Source organism: Stenella coeruleoalba, assembly GCF_951394435.1.
Source record: "Stenella coeruleoalba genome assembly, chromosome: 9".
In the NCBI taxonomy this organism is placed as follows: Eukaryota; Metazoa; Chordata; class Mammalia; order Artiodactyla; family Delphinidae; genus Stenella; species Stenella coeruleoalba.
Window position 1 is genome coordinate 36,425,186 of NC_137155.1, and position 27,324 is coordinate 36,452,509.

General features: G+C 38.0%; 1 protein-coding gene across 1 annotated transcript in view; it reads right to left on the bottom strand.

Annotated features, from left to right (window-relative positions):
* Positions 1–1,656: 1,656 nt before the first annotated feature.
* LRRC72 (leucine rich repeat containing 72) overlaps positions 1,657–27,324 on the bottom strand; it is a 35,746-nt gene continuing 10,078 nt past the window's right edge. Inside the window, exons 3-8 of the mRNA XM_079931756.1 lie at positions 24,104–24,185; positions 22,891–23,001; positions 15,085–15,174; positions 14,001–14,153; positions 2,890–2,917; positions 1,657–1,903 (exon numbers count right to left, since the gene is read on the bottom strand). Coding sequence (XP_079787882.1) covers positions 1,738–1,903; positions 2,890–2,917; positions 14,001–14,153; positions 15,085–15,174; positions 22,891–23,001; positions 24,104–24,185 — 630 coding nt within the window. The 3' untranslated portion in view covers positions 1,657–1,737. The remainder of the gene's footprint in view (positions 1,904–2,889; positions 2,918–14,000; positions 14,154–15,084; positions 15,175–22,890; positions 23,002–24,103; positions 24,186–27,324) is intronic.

Below are 27,324 nucleotides of genomic sequence, written 5' to 3' on the forward strand. Positions count from 1 at the left end.
CCATGGATTAGGCTGGGTTATTGTATTACTAATCTATTACTACGTAGTAAATTACCCCAAAATTTATCAGCTTGAAGCATCAATAAGCATTATCTCATACAGCTTCTGCAGCCAGAAATAGAAGCAGCTTAATGGGGTGGTTCTGGCTTGGGGTTTCTCAGGAGGGTGCTGTGAAGCTTGCAGCCAGGGCTGCAATCATCTGTGGCTTAAACTGGATCTAGAAGATCTGCTTGAAAGGTAGTTAACTGGGTCTGGAGGATGGCTTGCAACTCACTTGGTTGTTGGCAGAAGACTTAGTTCCTTATTTGCTTCTGGAGGTAGGCCTCAGTTCCTCACCACATGGGTCTCTCCAGAGGACTGTGTAAGTGTCCTCATGACGTGGCAGCTGGCTTCCTGCAGAGTAAGTGATAAGGAGAGACAGGAAGAGAAGACTTTGATTCTTTCTATGACCTAATCTTGGAAGCAACACACCATCATTTTTCCTTAATATCAGCCACTCACCTACATCAATACCTAACTTTTTCTTCTCCTCAGCTGCAACCTTCTGCCAGGGACCATACCGGACTTTGCAGATTCTGGCTGTGCACAGAATCACAAGTGCCCACAGGGGGAAGGAGATCACTGATTCTCAGTGACCGTTCACTACTCCCTCTAGGGTTTTCATCTCTTGCTTCTTTTGATTTCAGCCCCACTTCTCCAGTGTGTCTGTGGTACAGTGTGATAGTGTCTAGGCACCAACAGATAAGGGGAAATGTCCCTCTGCTTTTTTTTTTTTTTTTTTGAGGTACACGGGCCTCTCACTGTTGTGGCCTCTCCCGTTGCGGAGCACAGGCTCTGGACGCACAGGCTCAGCGGCCATGGCTCACGGGCCCAGCCGCTCCACGGCATGTGGGATCTTCCCGGACTGGGGCACGAACCCGTGTCCCCTGCATCGGCAGGCGGACTCTCAACCACTGCGCGACCAGGGAAGCCCCCTTCTGCTTTTTATAAGCTTTAGATCTAGCGCTTTAGCTTAGCTGGTGAAGATCAGCAATGCGTTTTGGGTTACCTTACATGTCCGGTTTTGTGTCTCAGCACAAGGCAACTGCTGAAAGCTTTTCTGTTTTCCCTTCCCTCTAGCAGAGTGCTTTGGTGTAGGCCAACCACAGATCATAAACCCACACCCAGAACTGGCATGTGCCTCCAAAGGTGAGAGTGAAAGTCATACAATATGGTGTAGTCATACAATGGAATACTATATAGCAATGAGAACAACGGAATTATTGCTGTTGGCAACAACATGGTCAATTTTACAATTTTATAATGTTGAGTACAAGAAGCCAGAAAAAAATAATTCAACTTCTATGATTCCATTTATATGCCTTTCAAAAACAGACACAATAAATATATGGTTTAGAAATCAGGAGGATGGGTGGATAGTAATAGGTCATTGGACTGGTAACAGGAATGAGGAGGTTTTTTGAGTGCTGGTAAGGTTCCATTTCTTGATCTAGGGTGCCTGTTACATGAGCATGTTCATTTTTGGAAATTTTTTTGAGCAAAACACTTATGACTTGTATACATTTCTATATACATGTTTTACTTCAAAAGAAACAAAATGTAGGAATTATTTTTCCTTGGTGTTTCTGTTTACATTCAAATGTTTCAAATAATACCACAATAAATATATAATATGCTAATCACAGAAAAGTTTAATGTATAACTGAAAACTACTAGGATTTCTAGAAACCCCAAGGATTATCTCAGTGTAACTGTGAGCATTTGGACAGGTTCTGTGTCTTTCTCTTCAAGGTATTTTTCCTCTCGTGTTGGAACTGTGTCCCAGTTCAGAGAGGTAATAGCCATTGCCGATCGCTTCAAGGACCTTACAAAAACAGCATCTTCTGGGTCATCAAACATAGTTCTGAAAAAATGGCAATTATGTCAGAAAAAAAATCAGTTAGACCAATGTTTAATTTAAGTGAATCAGTGCCATATTTTTCGTTTATCTGTAGTGTAGTACCACTGACAAATAACTTTTGGGCCCTACTGACAAATGACTTTCAGGACAAGTAACACCATATTATATTGTATATATTGTTTATTTTAAAAATAGAGTGAATATATTTGGGATCAGCTATAATAGGTCTCACATATTCAAGCATTCATATTTCAAATCAGTGGTTAAATGAAATGATTAAAAAATATATATAGATATCATATGCATATTAGTATCTTATGTACATTTTATTGAAAAGTTATTATAACTTTTAATTATAATTATTATTAATAATAGTTAATTATTATATAACTCTATATTATACTATATTTTGTAAAAGTGCTTGGAGATACTGTTTTTCAAGACTGAATCCAAAGAAAAAATTCCTAAGTGCAATATTAAAACAGAATGATGATTTTAAAATTCATCAATATTCATAAATTTAATGTTTTTCATAGTTTATGAACTATTTCTTTTGAAAATGTAAATTCCAGTGAATATAAAATGTTAATAATTGCTCTCACTGAACATATTTAGGGGAACAGTAAACAAAGAAGTAAAGACCTTCATTTACAATATCAGGTAATTCTTAAGGTTTTTTTTCTATGCTTACTTTCAAGATTTTGTCTTTTTCTTTTTTAACTTTTTTGTCTAACTTCTCCCTCCACCTCACCCCACATTTTCATTTATTTTAGGTTATAATAATAATATTAAAAAATCTAAATATGTCAAATATGAATACATAGTTTGAACTCATATATCACAGGAAGACAGCAATTTTTCTGATCTATTGAAGAGTTAGTCATTTTTTTAACCCATTAAAATCCATTTTGGGAAATGGGAATAATCTAGGGAATCAACACGATTATGAAATAATCTGGTAAGAAAAGTAAAGTTTAAAAATCACTTACTTGTCTACATTATTCGCAAATGCAAAGTCTAAAAGAAAAATTCTAAATTAGTATTTTTCAAATGTTTAGTCAACATTTTAAAACAATGAAATAATGCTATAAAGGAAAAAGTCTAGAGCATAGCTCTCTGGTTTTTGAGCAATCATTTAGATAAATAGTTCAATCGGTCAAAATTGCCGTGATACCTAACCTCAAACTCAAATTTTCTTTCAGATATAGTGCCTTAGGTGTGTCTAAGGTTTTAAGGCAAATTCTTTAATACAATACACGTCTCAAAACTCTGAGAACAAAATGCTCAATCAATTTAGTTACCAACGGAATCCAAATGGAAATTTTTATAATTAAGATACTCAGTCTCATGTGCGGAAACGGATCCGTTTTCTTTTTTCAGATAGGCACATGCATCTGTAAATGGACTAATAGACCAAATGAGGAAAAAATATTTAGGGCAGTTTAAACCTCTTGGATTCTTGGCATTAACTTCAAAGACACAAAATAAACAAATCCTAGATCACAAGAATCTACATCTTACCTAGCTTTGGAGCTCAAAGGCTAGTCCTCAAAGCTTGGATTTCTTATGGTATCTTCTAGAGACTGTCATTACTTTGTTTATTCCTCTCCAGAAGGCCCAGTGCCAGGCTAGTGATGGAATGTACCAGCACCTGTTGGGCCAGCAAAGCCCACAGTCTGAGCTCTTGCCAACTCACAGGCAGCAGGGAGCACACAGCCTCTGCCTTAGGAGAGGGGTTCAAGGCATCGTTCCCTTCACAAGTGGCTAACCCAAGTCTCCCATGTCTTTTTTCATCTCCCCAGATTCTTTCTACATTTTTAATTACAAAAAGCTCACATTTTACTTTTGATGAATATAAACAAGAAAATAGTAAAAAGTGAAATCTCCCTTTGACCTGTCCAATTCCTTATATCAGAAGTATCACCATTAAGAGTTTTGTATGTATGCTTCCAGCCCCCTATGTGCGTATGCACGTGCACTCACGCACATACATATACACAAAGATTTGTTTGCTGACGAAATTCTAATTTTGTCATTATTCTGCATTATATTACTCCACAACATATTTTTTTGTGCTCAAAATATACCACGGAATGATTCTAAATCCAATTGTTCATATTGTATGGATGTGCCATAAGCTAACATTCTATGAGTGACCATTTAGATTTTCTGTTTTTCTATTACAAAAAGTTTCAATTAGCACTTTACACATATATTTTTGTTCATGTGTGCAAATACTTCTGTAGGAGACAGATTTCAAATTTAATTGCTGTGTTGAATGTGTTGCACATTTTATATACGGGTGGATACTGTCATATGCCATATGACCTTCCAAGAAAGTTGAACCAGTTTACCCTGGTTCAACTTTCTTGGAAGAGTATGAGTTGTGCTCTTTTCTCCCCTCAACTTCACCAACCTTTTCAGTGTTTGCCTACCTGCAGGATGAAAATGGTATCTCATTGTTTTAATTTGCACTTACTTGCTCACTAGTGAGGCTGATTGTTAGACATCACATTTTTTTCCTTCTATAAATGTCCGTATCTTTTGTGACTAGTTTTCAAATTGATTTATAGGAGTCCTTCGAGATAATGGGCATTAACTTTTCCTATTGTATGTATTGCAAATATTTCTTCCAATTGTGTCTTTTAATTTTGTTCCTGAAATTTGAAGAAACTTCAAGTTGTCCTTGCTTCTCAATCTATTTGGAATACAATTGATTTCTTTCTCATTTTAGGGTTAAGAATAATAAAATCAAAATGTGGTGTTACAATTGCTTTATAAACATTTTCAAGAATAGTTTATTTCCAATAAAAGAATTTAGAGTCCTAAATGTGCATGTCACAGTAAGAACAAATATAGAAACTATAAAAACTATAAGGCACAAGTTTTAAAAACTTACATAGTGAGTTTTATTAATTTTATTATATATGTTTGGTTTGTAGAAAATGAGGAGATTGATTACGGTCATGCTGCCAATTTGGGGGAGGCTTATAGTCAGCCTTTCTATGAATTAAGAATGTGAATTAAGAAGAAAAAATTTCAAATGCAATGAAATACTCTCCCTATCCTTTCTTCCCTAATTTTGTTTTTGGAGGTTTGATATGAAAGAAATGTAAAGCACTAAAGGTAGCAATCAGCTATCCTCCTCACACCTGAAAAACTCTCTAGCCCTGAAAAACAGATGGGAGTTACCATATATTGCTTGTTACTGGGTGTATTAGCTATTTTTAAGAGTGGAGATTTTCTATCCCGAGATTCCTTTCCTACCACAGCATGGCTTACCCCCACTAATCCAGTAAACATTCAGTTTGAGCATTAGCTTTTACATGAACTAAAAGAAAAAACAAGGAAGTGGCTGACCAAGAGAACAGTCCAACTTATCATGCAGTTGATATGTGTCAGATCAGGTGTTGCAATGGTTTGCATATTAAGCATCCTAACAGCCAAAGGAAGATATTACCCCCATTTTAAAAAACAGAAAGGTGAAGCAAATTCATGTCCAAAATAAAAATTGTAATTACTAGCAGAGCTGGTGTTCAAATCCAGGAGAATCTGATCTAAACCTTGCGTTCTTGCCTCTACATTGGTTGTTCTCTGGTGGGAGTACGCATCAGAATCACCTGAAAGGCTTGTTAAAACATAGCTTTCTGGGTCCACCCTGAGTTTCTAATTCAGTAGATGTTGTTTGGGGCAAGAATGTGCATCTGTAGCAAATTACTAACTGATGCTGCTGCTGCTGCTGATTTGGGGACCACACTTCGACAACCACTGCTCTACGCTATAGCCTTCTGCATCCAAAACGTGTCCTCCAGACATTACTTCTATTCTATAGGACATATAGGGGATAAAGGGACACGTTGAATTATACTTTGTGGAAACAATCATACAAATTGAGGCATTCCATAATGTAACTGGCCTGGTCCCTACAAAAAGTCATGGAAAAAATTTAAGACTATTTTATTTTTATTTATTTATTTTTTTGCGGTACGCGGGCCTCTCACCGCTGTGGCCTCTCCCATTGCGGAGCACAGGCTTCGAATGCGCAGGCTCAGCGGCCATGGCTCACGGGCCCAGCCGCTTCGCGGCATGTGGGATCTTCCCGGACCGGGGCACGAGCCCGCGTCCCCTGCATCGGCAGGCGGACTCTCAACCACTGCGCCACCAGGGAAGCCCAAGACTATTTTAAAAGAGAAATCTGCCAGAACAACCAAATGTAATCGTGAACCTTGACTGGATTCTTGTTTGAAAAAGCAGCTGAGAGACCTTCAAGATGGCGGAAGAGTAAGACGTGGAGATCACCTTCCTCCCCACAAATACAGCAGAAATACATCTACATGTGGAACAGCTCCTACAGAACACCTACTCATCGCTGGCAGAAGACCTTAGACCTCCCAAAAGGCAAGAAACTCCCCACATACCTGGGTAGGGCAAAAGAAAAAACAGAGACAAAAGAATAGGGACGGACCTGCACCAGTGGGAGGGAGCTGTGAAGGAGGAAAGGTGTCCACACACTAGGAAGCCCCTTCGTGGGCGGAGACGGCGGGTGGCGGAGTGGGGGGGCCCTTCGGAGCCGCGGAGGAGAGCGCAGCCACAGGGGTGCAGAGGGCAAAGCGAAGAGATTCCCGCACAGAGGATCGGTGGCGACCAGCACTCACCAGCCCGAGAGGCTTGTCTGCTCACCTGCTGGGGCGGGCGGGGATTGGGAGCTGAGGCTCGGGCTTCGGAGGGCGGATCCCAGGGAGAGGACTGGGTTTGGCTGCGTGAACACAGCCTGAAGGGGCTAGTTCGCCGCAGCTAGCCGGCAGGGGGTCCGGGAAGACTCTGGAGCTGCCGAAGAGGCGAGAGACTTTTTCTTGCCTCCTTGTTTCCTGGTGCGCGAGGGGAGGGGATTCAGAGAGCCGCTTAAAGGAGCCCAGACACCAGAGATGGGCATGAGACGGTAAGGCTGCTGCTGTAGCTACTAAGAAGCCTGTGTGCGAGCACAGGTCACTCTCCACACCCCCCTCCCGGGAGCCTATGCAGCCCGCCACCGCCAGGGTCCCGGGATCCAGGGACAACTTCCCCGGGAGAACGCACGGCGCACCTCAGGCTGGTGCAACGTCACACCGGCCTCTGCTGCTGCAGGCACACCCCCCATCCGTACCCCTCCTTCCCCTCGGCCTGAGTGACCCAGAGTCCCCGAAGCAGCTGCTCCTTTAACCCCGTCCTGTCTGGGGAGGGAAGAAACGCCTTAAGGCAACCTACACGCAGAGGCGGGGCCATATCGAAAGCTGAACCCCAGGTGCTGTGTGAACAAAGAAGAGAAAGGGAAATTTCTCCCAGCAGCCTCAGGAGCAGCGGATTAAATCTCCACAATCAACTTGATGTACCCTGCATCTGTGGAATACCTGAGTAGACAACAAATCGTCCCAAAATTGAGGTGGTGGACTTAGGGAGCAACAATATATATATTATTTTCTTTCTTTCTTTTTGTGAGTGTGTATGTGTATGCTTCCGTGTGTGATTTTGTCTGTATAGCTTTGCATTTACCATTTGTCCTAGGGTTCTGTCTGTCCGTTTTGGGATTTTTTTTTTTTTTTTAGTATAATTTTTAGCACTTGTTATCATTGGGGGATTTGTTTTTTGGTATGGTTGCTCTCTTCTTTCTTTTTTTTTTCTTTTTTTTAATAATTATTTTTTATTCAATAACTTTATTTTATTATTACTTTTTTTCTTCCTTTTTTTTTTTTCTCCCTTTCCTTCTGAGCCGTATGGCTGACAGGGTCTTGGTGCTCCAGTTGGGTGTCAGGCCTGTGCCTCTGAGGTGGGAGAGCCGAGTTCAGGACATTGGTCCACCAGAGACCTCCCAGCTCCACGAATATCAAATGGCAAAAGCTCTCCCAGAGATCTTCATCTCAACGCTAAGACCCAGCTCCACTCAACAACCAGCAAGCTACACTGCTGGACACCCTATGCCAAACAACCAGCAAGAAAGGAACGCAACCCCACCCATTAGCAAAGAGGCTGCCTAAAATCATAATAAGGTCACAGACACACCAAAACACACCACTGGACATGGTCCTGCCCACCAGAAAGACAAGATCCAGCCTCATCCACCAGAACACAGGCACTAGTCCCCTCCACCAGGAAGCCTACACAACCCACTGAACCAACCTTAGACACTGGGGGCAGACACCAAAAACAATGGGAACTACAAACCTGCAGGCTGCGAAAAGGAGACCCCAAACACAGTAAGTTAAGCAAAATGAGAAGACAGAAAAACACACAGCAGATGAAGGAGCAAGATAAAAACCCACCAGACCTAACAAATGAACAGGAAATAGGCAGTCTACCTGAAAAACAATTCAGAGTAATGATAGTAAAGATGACCCCAAATCTTGGAAATAGAATGGAGAAAATACAAGAAACGTTTAACAAGGACCTAGAAGAACTAAAGAACAAATAAACAATGATGAACAACAATAAATGAAATTTTAAATTCTCTAGAAGGAATCAATAGCAGAATAACTGAGGCAGAAGAACAGATAAGTGACCTGGAAAATAAAATAGTGGAAATAACTACTGCTGAGCAGAATAAAGAAAAAAGAATGAAAAGAATTGAGGACAGTCTCAGAGACCTCTGGGACAACATTAAGTGCACCAACATTTGAACTATCGGGGTCCGAGAAGAAGAAGAGAAAAAGAACGGGACTGAGAAAATATTTGAAGAGATTATACTTGGAAACTTCCCTAATATGGGAAAGGAAATAGTTAATTAAGTCCAGGAAGTGCAGAGAGTCCCATACAGGATAAATCTAAGGAGAAACACACCAAGACACATATTAATCAAACTATGAAAAAGTAAACACAAAGAAAAAATTATTAAAAGCTGCAGGGAAAAACAAATAACATACAAGGGAATCCCCATAACGTTAACAGCTGATCTTTCATCGAAAACTCTGCAAGCCAGAAGGGAGTGGCAGGACATATTTAAAGTGATGAAAGGGAAAAACCTACAACCAAAATGACCCTACCCAGCAAGCATCTCATTCAGATTTGACACAGAAATTAAAATGTTTACAGACAAGAGAAAGCTAAGAGAACTCAGTACCAGCAAACCAGCTTTACAACAAATTCTAAAGGAACTTCTCTAGGCAGGAAACACAAGAGAAGGAAAAGACCTACAATAATAAACCAAAACTATTAAGAAAACGGTAATACGAACATACATATCAATAAGAACCTTGAATATAAATGGATTAAATGCTCAAACCAAAAGACATAGACTGGCTAAATGGATAAAAACCAAGACCCGTATATATGCTGTCTACAAGAGACCCACTTCTGAGTTAGGGACACATACAGACTGAAAGTGAGGGGATGGAGAAAGATAATCCATGCAAATGGATATCAGAAGAAAGCTGGGGTAGCAATTCTCATATCAGACAAAATAGACTGTAAAATAAAGACTATTAAAAGAAACAAAGAAGGACACTACATAATGATCAAGGGATCAATCCAAGAAGAAGATACAACAATTGTAAATATTTAGGCACCCAACATAGGAGCACCTCAGTACATAAGGCAAATGGTAACAGCCATAAAAGGGGAAATTGACAGTAACAGAACAATCATAGCAGGGGACTTTAACACCCCACTTTCACCAATGGACAGATCATCCAAAATGAAAATAAATAAGGAAACACAAACGTTAAATGATACACTAAACAAGATGGACTTAACTGATATTTATAGGACATTCCATCCATAAACAACAGAATACATTTTCTTCTCAAGTGCTCATGGAACATTCTTCAGGATAGATCATGTCTTGGGTCACAAATCAAGCCTTGGTAAATTTAAGAAAATTGAAATCCTATCAAGTATCTTTTCCGACCACAACGTTATGAGACTAGATATCAATTACAGGAAAAAATCTGTAAAAAATACAAACACATGGAGGCTAACAATACACTACTTAATAACCAAGAGATCACTGTAGAAATCAAAGAGGAAATCAAAAAATACCTAGGAACAAATGACAATGAAAACACGACAACCCAAAACCTATGGGTTGCAACAAAAGCAGTTCTAAGAGAGAAGATTATAGCAATACAATCCTACCTCAAGAAACAAACAACTCAGATAAACAAACTAACCTTACACCTAAAGCAATTAGAGAAAGAAGAACAAAAAAACCCAAAGTTAGCAGAAAGAAATTATAAAGATCAGATCAGAAATAAATGAAAAAGAAATGAAGGAAACAATAGCAAAGATCAATAAAACCAAAAGCTGGTTCCCTGAGAAGATAAACAAAATTGATAAACCACTGGCCAGTCTCATCAAGAAAAAAAGGGAGAATACTCAATAGAATTAGAAATGAAAAAGGAGAAGTAACAACTGACACTGCAGATATACAAAGAATCATGAGAGATTACTACAGCAACTATATGCCAATAAAATGGACAACCTAGAAGGAATGGATAAATTCTTAGAAAAGCACAACCTTCTGAGACTTAATGAGGAAGAAATGGAAAATATAAACAGACCAATCACAAGCACTGAAATTGAGACTGTGATTAAAAATCTTCCAGCAAACAAAAGCCCAGGACCAGATGGCTTCACAGGCGAATTCTATCAAACATTTAGAGAAGAGCTAACACCTATCCTTCTCAAACTCTTCCAAAATATAGCAGAGGGAGGAACAGTCCCAAGCTCATTCTACGAGACCACCATCACCACGATATCAAAACCAGACAAAGATGTCACAAAGAAAGAAAACTACAGACCAATATCACTGATGAACATAGATGCAAAAATCCTCAACAGAATACTAGCGAACAGAATCCAACAGCACATTAAAAGGATCATACACCATGATCAAGTGGGGTTTATCCCAGCAATGCAAGGATTCTTCAATATATGCAAATCAATCAATGTGATACACCATATTAACAAACTGAAAGAATAAAACCATATGATCATCTCAGTAGATGCAGAAAAAGCTTTTGACAAAATTTAACACCCATTTATGATAAAAACCCTCCAGAAAGTAGGCACAGAGGGAACTTACCTCAACATAATAAAGGCCATATATGACAAACCCACAGCCAACATCATTCTCAATGCTGAAAAGCTGAAACCATTTCCACTAATATCAGGAACAAGACAAGGTTGCCCATTCTCACTACTATTATTCAACATAGTTTTGGAAGTTTTAGCCACAACAATCAGAAAAGAAAAAGAAATAAAAGGAATACAAATTGGAAAAGAAGTAAAGCTGTCACTGTTTGCAGATGACATGATACTATACATAGAGAATCCTAAAGATACTACCAGAAAACTATGAGAGCTAATCAATGAATTTGGTAAAGTAGCAGGATACAAAATTAATGCACAGAAATCTCTTGCATTCCTATACAATAATGATGAAAAATCTGAAAGAGAAATTAAGGAAACACTCCCATTTACCACTGCAACAAAAGGTACCTAAGGAGACAAAAGACGAGTATGCAGAAAACTGTAAGACACTGATGAAAGAAATTAAAGATGATACAAACAGATGGAGAGATATACCATGTTCTTGGATTGGAAGAATGAACATTATGAAAATGATTATACTACCTAAAGCAATCTACAGATTCAATGCAATCCCTATCAAACTACCACTGGCATTTTTCACAGAACTAGAACAAAAAATTTCACAATTTGTATGGAAACACAAAAGACCCCAAATAGCCAAAGCAATCTTGAGAAAGAAAAACAGAGCTGGAGGAATCTGCCTCCCTGACTTCAGACTATACTACAAAGTTATAGTCATCAAGACGGTATGGTACTGGCACAAGAACAGAAATATAGATCAATGGAACAAGATACAAAACCCAGAGACAAACCCACAAACATATGGTCACCTTGTGTTTGATAAAGGAGGCAAGAATATACAATGGAGAAAAGACAGCCTCTTCAATAAGTGGTGCCGGGAAAATTGGACAGCTACATGGAAAAGAATGAAATTAGAACACTCCCTAACACTATACACAAAAATAAATTCAAAATGGATTAAAGACATAAATGTAAGGCCAGACACTCTAAAACTCTTAGAGGAAAACATAGGCAGAATACTCTATGACATAAATCACAGCAAGATCCTTTTTGACCCACCTCCTAGAGAAATGGAAATAAAAACAAAAAGAAACAAATGGGACCTACTGAAACTTAAAAGCTTTTTCACAGCAAAGGAAACCATAAACAAGGCAAAAAGACAACCCTCACAATGGGAGAAAATATTTGCAAATGAAACAACTGACAAAGGATTAATCTCCAAAATTTATAAGCAGCTCATGCAGCTCAATATCAAAAAAACAAACAACCCAGTCCAAAAATGGGCAGAAGACCTAAATAGACATTTCTCCAAAGAAGATATACAGATCGCCAACAAACACATGAAAGGATGCTCAACATCATTAATCATTAGAGAAATGAAAATCAAAACTACAATGAGATATCATCTCACACTGGTCAGAATGGCCATCATCAAAAAATCTACAAACAATAAATGCTGGAGAGGGTGTGGAGAAAAGGGAACCCTCTTGCACTGTGGGTGGGAATGTAAATTGATACAGCCACTATGGAGAACAGTATGGAGGTTCCTTAAAAAACTAAAAATAGAACTACCATATGACCCAGCAATCCCACTACTGGGCATATACCCTGAGAAAACCGTAATTCAAAAAGAGTCATGTACCAAAATGTTCATTGCAGCTCTATTTACAATAGCCAGGACATGGAAGCAACTGAAGTGTCCATCAACAGATGATAAAGAAGATGTGGCACATATATACAATGGAATATTACTCAGCCATAAAAAGAAACGAAATTGAGTTATTTGTAGTGAGGTGGTTGGACCTAGAGTCTGTCAAACAGAGTGAAGTAAGTCAGAAAGAGAAAAACAAATACCGTATGCTAACATATGTATGGAATCTAAGAAAGGAAAAAGAAAAAAAAAAGGTCATGAAGAACCTAGGGGCAAGACGGGAATAAAGACACAGACTTACTAGAGAATGGACTTGAGCATATGGGGAGGGGGAAGGGTAAGCTGTGAGAAGGTGAGAGAGTGGCATGGACATATATACACTACCAAACGTAAAATCGATAGCTAGTGGGAAGCAGCCGCATAGCACAGGGAGTTCAGCTCGGTGCTTTGTGACCACCTAGAGGGGTGGGATAGGGAGGGTGGGAGGAAGGGAGACGCAAGAGGGAAGAGATATGGGAACATATGTATATGTATAACTGATTCACTTTGTTCTAAAGCAGAAACTAACACACCATTGTAAAGCAATTATACTCCAATAAGGATGTTAAAAAATAAATAAATAAAATAAAATTTATAGAATACAGGATCCTAAATGGGTCAAAAATCTAAATTCACTAGGGCATGTTACTAAACCTAATAGCAGGTTTAGCTGTTGTGACCAAATAAACATATTTCTTTAAAAAGAATTGCAGAACAAAAGATAGATGTATTCTCGAACACTGAAAATATCATTGAACCTTACACTAACCTTGGACACTGTATACTCTTTGTTGTGTGAGAAAAGTTAACCTCTTTTTACTTAAGTCACTGTAGTTGGATTTCTGTTACATACAAGAAATTAAATTCCATCTAATGAAACATTACTGAAGATATTCAGGTTATACTTGCATATGATCACCGTCTATGAGAGTACAACAAAATAATAGTGCTTATTTCTGAATGGAGGAATTGCAGATGATCTTTATTTCTTCTTTATATTTTTCTATATTATCAAAAACTTATAGCCTTAATTGTTGAAATTATCCAGTGTCAATCGTAATAATAGCAATTGCAGCTTATTCATTGAGCCCATTATGCTGTGCTAGATACTGGGGTAAGGACTTCAATGTATTATCTCGTTATAACATTACCTTATTTAATACACACAAATGAAGATGAAAGTTATATATTTAGGTAGGCTAACAAAATTGGAAAATATTTATTTCACTACATAACTTTAGCTTATTGTAAATTGAAGTTATTATTATAACTAAATTAACCAAAAGTTTCAGGAGTTTTCATTTCATTTTTTTCATTTTTTCTAAATACCTGAAGGTACTCTCTGGGCTGGTTTTTGCTTAAGTGGTGATCTTGGATTCCATGAGGCATCTACTTTTCCTCTGAATGCTATTGATTGAACAATATGAGACTTTTTATGGTTAAAAATCGTAATCATTGATCTTCTTTCTTTTTCTGTAACTTCTGATAAATGCAAAAAGTAATGTTATTATATAACATTATAAATAGATATGCAGAGTGATTCAAAATAGAATTACTTTTAAAAATGGATTTATCCCATGTTGTATGTGAACATCCTGTCAAAATTAATTTGTAAAAAGTTATTTCCATAGTCTTACAAGTGCTCAATATATGTCCCTCATGTCACAAGGCACAAATCAATCCTATCGCATCACATTCTAACACATCACCATGGATGATTGAAATTGCAGCTGTGCTACATCCCTTCTTTTCCTCATGGCTATGAGGAAGAAGAGGAATAAACATAAGGTTTTAATATATTCTCATTTAGAAGTTACTCAATTATAAGTTATTAAGAATGTTCAAAGCTGTAGAAAGGTAAGTAGATAGGTGATAAAGAACTTCTGGGTAAAATAGACCTCAAAAAATGTAAAATGTAATGCACTGAGGTTGATTTTTCTTTTTTGTGGCTTATATAAATCAGACATACTAGTTTATGTACAATGTCTAAAAATATATCACATAGAAGTTATTATATATGTTTTAGTATATATATACATACATATTTACAGAATTTCAAAGAATATGACTTTTAGAACTTAAATAGGCCTATGAGGCTTAGTCCAATTGTCTCATTTTTGAAATAAAAAATTAAGGGTGCCGGGGGGTCAGTGAATTGGCATTCAACACATTACTGTCAAAACTAGAATCAAAAGGAGACATTTCCTCATGCTCAGTTAGATGGCCTTTCCTATAAAGTGGTCAACAGACATGAATTCCTAAACTATAGCAAATTTCATACAGCAAAAATTTCAAAAATAAATAATTGAAAAACTTTACAAAGACAATTATTTCCAAAAAACATCAGCAGTTTAAACCACTGAGTTATAAGACTGACTCTCAAATATTTCTCTGCAAGAAGAGGTGTTCTTACGATTTCCGTCAAGCAACTCTACTCCTGGAAGGTGGTAGATTGTGTATAAACGGTACAAGTTATATTGGCATAAAGGGTTTTGGTAGAGAGCTGCAAAGAAAGAATCCAAATTAAGATGTCAGGTTTCGAAATCAGTTACATTTATCACTTGATAAAATATGAGAAATTGCAAGATTAATATAAAACATAACAGTATGTAAAGCTCTGCTTCACAGACCAATGGTTTCACCAAACCCTTACTTATTCATCGCAGGACTTACTTTTCCTATCTGTTAAATTCATTCATTCAACAAATATTTTCGGAGTGCTTACTATCTACTAGGAACTGTGCTAGGTGCTGAGGACATATCTTTGACCCAAATCTGTCACAAATGAGGAAACGTTTAACATGTCCGTAAATTAATCAGTAAAGAAAGAACTCAATATCAGCTCTAGAGGGTTCTTGATGCTGCTCTTTATTAAAGTATTTGTTCATTAGTTCTCTTCTTCCAGTCTCAAAGGTCACATGGGTACCTGCGTGGAGATGGGCAGAGTTGTGGCACACTGTTCTATTATAATTTTCTTCCTCGGCTTCACACCATTGCACCTAGTTCAGAACATATAAATGCCAGTAGCAGCTTCAGATCTCAACAGGAGTAGAGGTGAAGAGATGCGGGTTTTACATCTCATCTACCTCTGGCCAGGCACAGGGGACTCGGATTTCCTTGTGCGCAGGTGCTAGGATACTTAATGAACCAGGCTGGAGGTGGGAGGCATGCTGATGCGGAAGAGCTCCAGGCGCTTCTGACATGACATCCCTTAGGCATCAGCACGTAGGTATATTTTTTAAAATCTTCAGCTAGAAGTTGTATTTTATTTCCATGGAAAAGGTACTTTCCCTATTCTTCTTTAGATAATATTAAACAGGGTTATTGCAATACAATTTGAAATAAAACTCTTATAATTTCCACTTGGATATCTTTAGCTATTGTATTCCACCTACACGTAATTTCTAGAAAATACTCCTGGAAAAGAGGAGAACCACTAGATGGCAGTAGCAGAAAGAGCTCCAGCTTGTGTACAAAAACATCACTCAACAACATGAGGCTCATTTAACGTACATTTAAATCTAGGAGTACTGCTGTAGCATTTGACTAGTTATAAAATACAAAGAGGTTTGATAAAAGCATGAAAGTATTAAGCATTAGAAAGCCAGAAAAAACTGATGAATATTTATAAAGAAGAGCTTGCAACATAAAGAAGAGGGGGTCAAGGGGGATGCTTGAAAGACAACAAACTAGATAAAAACTGAAGAAGTTAATCACCTGAATGTTTTCTCTGCAGGCAATAAAATATTCTGATATTTGTTGTATAAGCACAAACTTTTCTGGCTAATAAAATCGTTATAGGTAGCTATTCGCTGTGGAAAACATGAGCTTTAGAGGGACTTAAAGCAGGCAATGGAAGACACCTGGTGCATAAGAAACAAAAGTTATAAGAGGAAAGGCAAAAAAGAAAATGTAGAGCCAGGGGCAACAAGAAAATTTAAAAGAAAGGAAATATGTATGTATTGGGGGAAATGAGAGGAAAAATGAAATGGATATTTTTCAAGATTTCTTAAGTGACAAAACTGGTTTGAATTTTAATCTCAAAAGAGAAGGAATTTAAAGTGGTAGCAAATAATTATAACTACAGGACAGGGAATAGAACGGATGTATACTAAACCAGTAATAAGGACAGATTTTAAAAGATCCACAGGGATCATACCTTGTAGTTTGAGCCAGACAAAGAAGAAAAAAGGTCACCCTTCAAGGGTATAAAAGCAAAACACGGCCTTCCCTGGTGGCGCAGTGGTTGAGAGTCCACCCGCCGATGCAGGGGACACGGGTTTGTGCCCCGGTCCGGGAGGATCCCACGTGCCGCGGAGCGGCTGGGCCCGTGAGCCACGGCCGCTGAGTCTGCGCGTCCGGAGCCTGTGATCCGCAACGGGAGAGGCCACAACAGAGAGAGGCCCGTGTACCGCAAAAAAAAAAGCCAAACGCAATTGTTTCTTGCAGTGGCTTTTCCCGCTGCAGAGCACAGGTTCTGGACGCGCAGGCTCAGCGGCCATGGCTCCCGGGCCCAGCTGCTCCGCGGCACGTGGGATCTTCCTGTACCTGGGCACGAACCCGCGTCCCCTGCATCGGCAGACGGACTCTCAACCACCACGCCACCAGGGAAGCCCATCAAAACACAATTCTTTTTAATGAGAGTTCAGGAGGGAGAAAAATTCACAGATGCTTTAGTGCAGAAGTCTGCTCTGTGGTTACTGTCTTGGAGAATAACATCTGACACCTCATAACACTATCCTACATTATAGCAGCTGGGAGTAGAGTCTGCCTTTGCATATGATGTTAATGGAAAATGTACCAACATCTTTCAATGATGTTTACTTTTAGGATACACTTCATATTCTCTTTTCCCTCTGAGAACACTACTATTTAATTTCTTTTCTTGGTTTTTCTTCCTAGTGCTTAGTTAAATAACTGCTTTACATAAATTTTAAAACTTCTGGCTTCAGCTAAACAAATCACCAAGTTTGGATTTACTACTATTACATTACTTATTAAAAAGTTGTCATAATACTAAAAACTTGATGCACTTATTGTGGTTCAACATTCATCTCATCATAAAATAAAATCTAAATGACAGCAAGTCAGAAAACTGGGCTATTAAGCCTAGTCTCTGACTAAATTAACTTAAAAACATAATTAGAATTAAATAATTTAAAAAGAATTTCATTTTTATTATTCTTCACTTTTTTTCTTACTCTTAAATGTTAGAAGGAAGCAATCTTATTTTTAATTATCTTTTTCCCCTCTATACTATTAAGCATTTAACATTTTGGATTTATGAGTTTTGGATTGATGCTACTAAAATTACCATAAATAAAGTTTCTAAGATATGATATTCGTTTCCTGTGTCTGAAAGTTCTGAAAACCTTCTATGATGTATGGGTACATTCCTTTAGAAACTATGAAGCGAAATTGTTTACACTTTCACTTTCAATAGGTTAATACTATTTAATCCACCTTCCCTCTAGGCTACTTATAGAGTACACCTTGGTGGCGCCAGCACTGTCTTGCTTATCTTAATTTGGGATTCTGAGTCTAAGCAATTTACATTTACCCAATAATATAGCAAAATGTTTCTACTACCTTACTGCACAAGCTTGAGTTACATGAGTCACATGTGTGAAGCTACTTCTTATTGAAAGAGAAGAGGGAAAAAAAGTCATCTAAATAATTGGCTCCAGTTAATTTTTTTTTAACTTTTAAGGCAAAATTTAAAAATCACCATTTAAATGAACCTGGATGTTTTTTAGACCACCTTTGAAGAAAGTTGATGTAATTAATAATGTACCAACATATCCATTTTAATAGATAGGAAAACGATGTAGAGAAGTTAAAAGCAGCTCCATCTGTGCCCACACAGAACAGCCTGTGGAAAGAAGCTCAACTGTCAATGATCAGACAGAGGTTCTGGCTCAAGGTTACTTAGTAAGGTCAGCATCTCCATTGTCACCATCTCATTTTAACTAAAATCTCTGGGCCACCGCATACCACATGATTGTACTGAATATGGAAATGATCCCTGATTTTTAAAAGGCAAACTTGGACTAAAGCAAGGGTTAGGAGAGTGAGGGATGCTGTTTCAAGACAAACAGCAGTGAAAGACCCAGTTGGCTCTTTTTATTGAGTGGACTGTTCTCTTGTGTTGTTTGGGAGGAGTGGTCCCACCTTGAGGGGCATTTCAGGGTAAAGAGTCTCAGATGAACAGACCACTGAGACCATAGTCCCACACTGACCTCTCAGCATCCCTCTTCACTCCCTGGCTATTTGCCATCAGCAGTGGACTGCGGCCAAATGAGGAAAGGCAGGACGTGCTTAAGAGCAGAATCTGTAAAAAATGGAGACCTTCTCTTTGAAAGGGGCACTTCCTGTTTCCAAGGGTGAATCCTCAAGTCTCTGCTAGGAAGCAAGTCTTAACAATTACGGAATGTAGGAGTTCAAGCATACTTTCCAATACTGGAGCTTAATGCAACATAGAGAAAATTTGAGAAAAATGAGGAGACTAAAGATTTAGGAACAGGAGAATGGGTTAAGTATTTTGTTGCTGTCGTCGGTGGTGTTTTTTCTCTCTGCGCTGGGAAAGAGGCAGGGAGACTGAAGGTTAGTGAAAGTCCGCAGCCACAAGCAAATCTTTGACACATGCAGATTTAGAAAGAGTTTGGAGGAGGGAAGGGAAGAGGAAAATGGAGCCAGAGGGGGAGGGTGTGGAAAGGTAGACTGCCTGGAGAGAAAAGGTGTGGCCCTCCTGACTCAGCCTGGAAGTCAGGAATTCCAGTTTGTAGGACCTCACACTCTGCAGCTGGTTTTAGGCCTCCCTGAAGCTCCCAGCCATGTGTATACTGGGTAATCTCTTGGCAGTTCTCCTCATTGCCAGTGGAGGGTGCAATGCTGAAATGGGTTAGAGGTTTACCCTCCAGGCTATTTTCTCACCCTACGAAGAACTGTAATTGAAGTGGAATAATAATAATAATATTTTAGCATTTTAAACAGTCTCATAACTTGAAAAGAAAAGTTTTAACACTTGAAAATACATGGGGGACTTCCCTGGTGGCGCAGTGGTTAAGAACCCGCCTGCCAATGCAGGGGACAGGGTTCGAGCCCTGGTCTGGGAAGATCCCATATGCCACGGAGCAACTAAGCCTGTGAGCCACAACTACTGAGCCCGCGTGCCACAACTACTGAAGCCTGCGCACCTACAGCCCGTGTTCCACAACAAGAGAAGCCACTGCAATGAATAGCCCACGTACCGTAACAAAGAGTAGCCCCCACTCTTCGCAACTAGAGAAAGCCCACGTGCAGCAACGAAGACCCAACACACCCAAAATTAAATAAATAAATAAATAAATTTATATATTTTTTAAATACATGGATTTCTTATTGTAGTTAATGAGCTGAATCTAATCTGTGATTGCAAAGGAGGTTCATAGGAACTCAATCAGGTGACATTACTGCACAATATAATTAGTAGCTAGTAAATGCCAACATTTTTTTCTTAATTTTTTTAAATTTATTTTTGGCTGTGTTGGGTCTTCGTTGCTGCGCACAGACTTTCTCTAGTTGCAGCGAGCAGGGGCTACTCTTTGTTGTGGTGCCCAGGCTTCTCACTGTGGTGGCTTCTCTTTGTGGAGCACGGGCTCTAGGCGTGCGGGCTTCAGTATTTGTGGCACATGGGCTCAGTAGTTGTGGCTCGTGGGCTTAGTTGCTCCGCAGCATGTGGGATCTTCCTGGACCAGGGCTCGAACCCGTGTCCCCTGCATTGGCAGGTGGATTCCCAACCACTGCACCACCAGGGAAGTCCACCAACATTTTTTTGTATAATATCTTTAACCAAAATAGGGCAAGCGTTCAAACTGTGCATATTTGTTACCAAAAATTTTCAGAAAATGCATTTTTGTGTAACCTGACGCAGCATTTTCTCCATTTCAAAAAATAATCCCTCTACAAGATTCTCAGTTGGAACAATTTATAGTCACTATGATTTTAAGTAGAGGTCATTTAAAATGTTGTGACAGGCAATGATATGGACCTTACACTACCAGGCTGACCTAACAGCCTTTCAGAGAACTAGAAAAGGCACTCCTGCACCCCACCTCAGGGCTGACACCATTCTGCGCCCACATACATGGCTGGTAAGGCAGGCAAGGGCTGAATTTCAGACTCCATTTACCCCCCTTGCCGCCAGGCACTTTTGTTTAAGGCATAACACTATTGACTATGATGGGGCAACCTTGATTGCTAACCGCCAAATCTTACATTGTAAAATAAACTTGCTTAAATTATTCAGTTCTTACATTTAGCAAATTGTCCAATCAGTTTTGCATCGAGCCCCCTCAGTTCTGTAAGAAATATTTAGGCTGAGAGTTACAAAACTATAAGCTCCATAAAGGTCTAGATAGGGTCTTTCTTGTTTACTTTTGTATCTCCATCTAATAGTGTCCTTAGTGAATGCATGATAAATATTTATTGAATGAATGAATGATAAACAAAAGAAACAAGGCATGAGTTTAAGTTTCAACATTCCTTAGTAGTCTGGTTAAAGCTCTGAGCCCTGCATTTCTACCATTAAAGAGGGAATAATTCTAATCACATCATTGGATTGCTATGAAGATTTAAATGAGAATATAATAAGAAAGCATTTTCTCAACATTCAAACATGTTATTATAATTATTATTCAAAATGTCAGTTTTTTAAAAATCTATTTACCAATCAGCAGAATTTCTAGACTGTGTGCATCTTAATTCATTATCTAATTTACATAAACCATAATAAAACAATTTTTTGTTGTTACTCCTTCAAACCAATTAATGCTTTACAGAGTTAGCTTAATATTTGAAGCAATCCTGAGAGGTAGTTATTAGCCCATTTTACAGAAAAATGAAGGTAAGAGAGAGTTCAAGATCTAGTATAACCAGTCTTTTAATCATTTAAAGACATTTTAAGCATTTGTTCAGCACAGAAAGGCCAGGTAATTCAAATATGCAGGCCAATCCTGATAAGTCTTTCACAGACCTTATCACGTCTCAAAAATGAGCATTGAATTCCTTAGAACTTGGGGTACTTTTAATAGTTGGGTTTAAAGAATCTTACCTATAAGAACTTAAATCATTTCTCCTTAATATAGTAGGTATAACTGATTAACACTCAAAATATTTGAAAATTTTAATAACTATGTATTGAGCTGATTAGAAGCTCCACCATCAACACCACTTTACACATATTCAAAACACTATCTTTGGCAATTCTGAGAAATGAATAGAAAATAAATAGGAAAAAACCATCTATTTTATGACCTTGTATAAAGAAGTCTACAAACTCTGAAGTTTGAAAACCCATTCACTGCTCTGAGTCTTTTCCCTTGGTCCACCTAGAACCATTTGTTCTGAATTGCAATCGTGTACCAGTTTATTTACCCTTTGACACTATAAGCTTAAAAACAAACAAACAAACCAAACAACTATAAGCTTATTGAGAGTAGGAACTGTGTATTATCTATTTTTCCAACCCACCTCACACCTTCTTCAAATACTGAGGTCAGTTCCTTGCTGGGTGCGATTCAATATATATGAATTGTTTGCTGTTCACCCAATAGGAAGATTACATTAAAACGTGCTCTTTTTTTTAGTGTGGGGGGAGGGAGTGTCAGTTTTGCTAATATAATTCACATATCACACGGTTCACTAATTTTAAGTATACAATTCATGGTTTTTAGTATATTCATAGAATTGTGCAACCGTCACCACGTTCAATTTTAGAACATTTTCATCACCCTGAAAAGAAACCCCAGACTGTCACTCCCCAGACCCTCATCCCCCCAGCACTGGGCAGCCACTATTTAAAAACAGTTACCTCTCAGTGTTGCTGTCTCGATAGATGTGCCCATTCTGGACATTTGTATAAATAAATGGAATCATATAATATGTGCTAAAACTGCCTTTAGAGGTAAAACCAAAAACACAGATTTAAACATGTGCCTCCTTCTCTTTTTGCTTTCATCATTTCCATTTGGCATGCCATATCATTTCACAAAAACTGTTTTTCTACCTGTTGTTCTTTCAAAAATGTATTTTTAAAAAGAAAAAGATCTAGTCTTGTTTTCAGGAAACTATCTAAGTGGTTTTGTTATAAACACTGATCTAATTTAAATTCAAAAAATGAAAAAATGTCCTGTGTTATCACTATTTTAAGTTATGGCTATATAAAAGTGCAAATTAATACTTAGGGTCTTCAGATTTAGCATTCCCTTTAATTCCTTTACTGTTGCCTCAATGTTTGTTAACTCATTGTGGTGCAGCCGGAGTATATGCAACGAATGCAAAGAGTGCAGGCCTAAAAGAAATTAAAATAGTTGTATAAGATTTTAAACATTTTTAATGCTAATTAAACATGCTACCTAAGCAAAAGCAAAGAATACATTACATCTGGTGAAGGGAGGAATTATTAATAATATGATGAATTATCATTAAGAATACAACAAAGCATAACAATTCAAATAAGTGACTGTAATTTGGGAATATAGAGCCAATTTCTTTCCACTGTTTTTTTTTTTTCTGTAGCAATGATTTTGTTTGATTCTGAAGGGGTTATTTTCGTTATCCTTATTTTGTTGGTTTTGTTTTGCCAATGTTGCTTAGTTTATGGTGCCAATCCAGGAAATGGTTATTCAAATCAGTATCTCCCCCAAACTGCTCAACTAAATATTTTCTTTACACAATGGGAAGCCAAATATTCCTATCATCTTATTGATTCTAAATTGCACATTTTCCCACATTTTTAACATAAGTGAAAGTGTGTTGTATCTTTGCGATAACGACATCGTAGTTGAATTGGCAAGGTTTCCTTTCTTCATGGAACAAGGAATCATACTGGATCTCAAAATTTATGATATTTCAATTCTGCAGCATGTAATACAGAAGAAAAATGTTTTGTACCATACTTCTTTGTATCTCATGATCCTAGTATATCATGTACTTTTATACCAGGCTTGAAATTGTCAGTTTAGAGATTGTTGCAGGTACAAAATTAACTCAGAGTGAAACAGAAATTTGGCTAGGAAAAATTACAGCCTGTAAAAATATTTAAAACTATTTATGAAGTCATTATTTTTTATTAATGCTCCCAAACATTAAAATTTGCTTCCATAATATCTAGTTTGTGTCCAACTGTGCAGTAGAATGGCAAAATTTCTATGCTAAAGAAAGATTCTTTTACGTCTTGAATAAGATACATGACAATATTGAGCTAAAACCATAATCAAACAGCACATCTTAAAATGAAATGTACACAAGAACATTAAAAAATAACAGCTTCCATCGTATATTTTCAACAGAAATGTTAAAACAGATTATTGCATGCCATGAGCAATACCATAGTTGAAAGTTATTATTTAATTGAAAATCAATTCAATCAAAAGACAAAATTTAAGACATACCTTGTATATCAAATATTGCATTGTTGTTTAGGTATAGTTCTGCCAGACAATAGTTTCTAGTTATAAATGTTATTCCATGGAGCTGAAAATGAGAGTTAGAGAACAATATTCTTTCTACAATAATTACATGTAATTACATACAGATATAAAAATTTAGTAAGAACCACAGAAGTTCAGCATTTGCTGTTTTTATTAATTATGTGCAACCTTTTGATCTGGGCCATGAGTTTATGTCTGGATTGCCTTTGAAGATACGTATGATAAAAAGGGTGCTTTTAGCTAACTTAATACTCAAACTTCTCTTACCACGTCTCCACCAAACTCCCTGAAAGGTTTTCAAAGCCTCTGGAATCTGGCCTATCCTTTTGCTCTCACAACCTTCCCTACATTTCTCTGCCCTATAGTCACATTGGATTTGGCTCCATATATCCACTAATTCACCATCACATATTATTAAGTGCCTATTATGTGCCAAGGGCTCTCTCCTCCGATAATGCTGAATCGTTTCTGCATCTGTGTATGAGTCACGATTTCTCTTTGCCTGCATGGCTTTTCCTCCTGGTACATTTCTGATTATTCTTAAGGAACTGCCCTAGGCTGGCAAGGCCTATCCAACCATGCCTGAGCAGGCTGCCACAAGAAGTTTCCACTGCTCCAGGGATTTGTTGAGACCGTTCTTTGATCTCTTTGCATCTCACTGTTGTCTTCTTGCTCTGTTTTGACCCACTTTTTGTTTCTCTAAACTTCCACCTGCTCCAGCATTTTAAGTCAGATCTCCTGAGAGATGGTCTAATTCTGCAGTCAATGCTCTACCTCCCCTCCCCAAGCTCTACCTCCGAGATTGTCTAATTCTGAATTCCCTTTCTTTATGCCCCAGTCTATGAACCATCTCCTCTTCTCAGGCTCACTGTCCTTTGGGTCAACAGATCTCAGCTTAGCCGAGGACTCTGTAATCTGACCACACAGGAGGTCAGTGCTAACAGCTCAACCGGCCACCATCCCCAAGGAGAAGACAAGGCACAGAATAATCCTGTTACTTTACAGCTCATCTTTTTTTAAATAAGGCCTTTCCTGACAACCCCCATGCCCATGAATCTTCCTTTTCTTGTCCACATCCAACACCTCCTATGACTTGTGCAATTACTTGATCACTAGTTTTGTGTCTTCCTTGAGGAAAGAAACGATGTTTCTTCAGTCTGTTATCCTTCCCACCTCTCCATTCTCCTAATGATATGGTGAAGCTGCATCTTACTTTTAAGATTAGATTAGAAATTCGGTGTACTGTAAGAATTGAAAATAGTCAAAACACTCTTGAAAATTCCTCAAATGCACCATTAAAGTACATGATAGGAGTATTTAAACTGAATTCAGAAATGTTTCTGTTACCCTGCAAGGAGAATCCCACTACTTTTTTAAAAATATTGACTTTATAACCTCAATAGAAATTGACAGATTTGTTTGAGTTATGAGGATGAGGCATGGTAGAGTCTTAACGTGGGGCTGGTATGTTCTAAAAGCAGCCCTTAAGTTAAATGTAACAAGGCTAAATTTACGGCTTAATACAGGATCTAGCAGGGAGAAGAATCATATGAAATAGTTATTGATCAAGTGCTTCCTAATTTATATATACAGAAATATATGCTTATGATTGTAAATTAGTTTTACATGTTTATTAAAGCCTATCACAGTAACTAGTGTCGTCAGTTAAACAGAACTGTTTTGACCTTTGATTGGTTGATTCAGATAGACAGATGCCAACCTGTCTGATTTAGTGAGGATTTATTGGAAATTTTACTCATGCCCTCTTGTATCTCAGAAAAGCTATTTTAGATTTGTAATCAAAGTTTGAAAATGGGTTTCTTTAATGAATTTTCTTTAATTTTTTCTTATATTTGTAACAGTCACAAATTATGAAGCTATAAAAGGCACATGTGCTGCTCATCTCATTGTCTCACAGTCTCATCTGTACCTAATTACGTGAGCACTCATGCAGGAGAACCACCAGTAACTGCACTTCAGCTTTGTTAAGTCACAAAAGGAGCCATGTTTCCCCCAGGTAGGAGAGACCCTTCAACACAGTGAGGGGTGGGTCCCAGTTGGCTTCATATCCCTTTCTACTCTTCCTGCTGGCCTCCTGACAGCAACTCACTACCTTCCATCCACTCCCTGATCTAACGAGAGCCACACCTAACATCAGCCTAGAAAGAGAACACCAGGGCAAACCACGACTTTTTCTTCTCTCTTTTTTCCCAGTTGCCTGCTCAACCGCACATTAACAGAACATTCTAATTAGTTGAGGTTTTAATTTCTCTTGCGTTACACATTAATTCAAGAATGCTAATAAACTCAACCATTTCATCTTGACTATAGAATAATAATTTTCCCAAGAGCATTAACATCTTTGGACCATGATTATTGGAATTTTAAGATTGTACCTTTTGTTGGGGCGAAATGAATGGGAGGAATGTAGTGAAAAGAGATAAGGCCAGATCATGAGAATCTTGGGGAACTAATAAAAGATTTTGTGCAGAGGAGTGTTATTGCCCAGTTTTATTTTGGAAAAAAAAAAATGACAGGGAAGAGTACTATTTAGAGGGGATAGTAAGTATAACAGCAAGAGATGAACAAAAATGGTGTTATGCTAATTCCAAAGAATATATGGGTCCCAGAGTAGAGTAATAACAGTGGGAGAAGAGCAAAGTAGAGGGAATTGAGAGATAATTCCAAGGCAGAATTCACAGGACTTAAATAGACATTGCAATGTACCACGTTGTTGAAGTCAAGATGTAGGAATGGGAGTTGGAAGACATGCTGATTGTTCTGACACTCAAACCATTGTTAAAGTAAAATGTTATTATAATTATCATTTAGGAAAATCTGTACTACTGAGTCTAAGGACTGCCATAGGATTTATGCTGAATGTGACATTCCACAAATCATGTATCTTACCTCAGGGCTTAGCACATAGCAAGGGCTCAATAAACGATAGCTTTTATTATTTACTATTTAACCATTATTATTTTTCATAGAGCTGAGAGCACTTACATTCAAGGTAAAGCTCTTACACGTAACTGCTGAGGTACTAGTGGGGAAAATTTTACACCAGCATGAATTTAAAATTAAGGAGGCATTCTTTTCGAGCAGGATTTCTCAACCTTTACAGCTATTGACATTTGGGGCCAGATAATTCTTTGTTGGGGGGCTGGGGAAGCCGCCCTGTG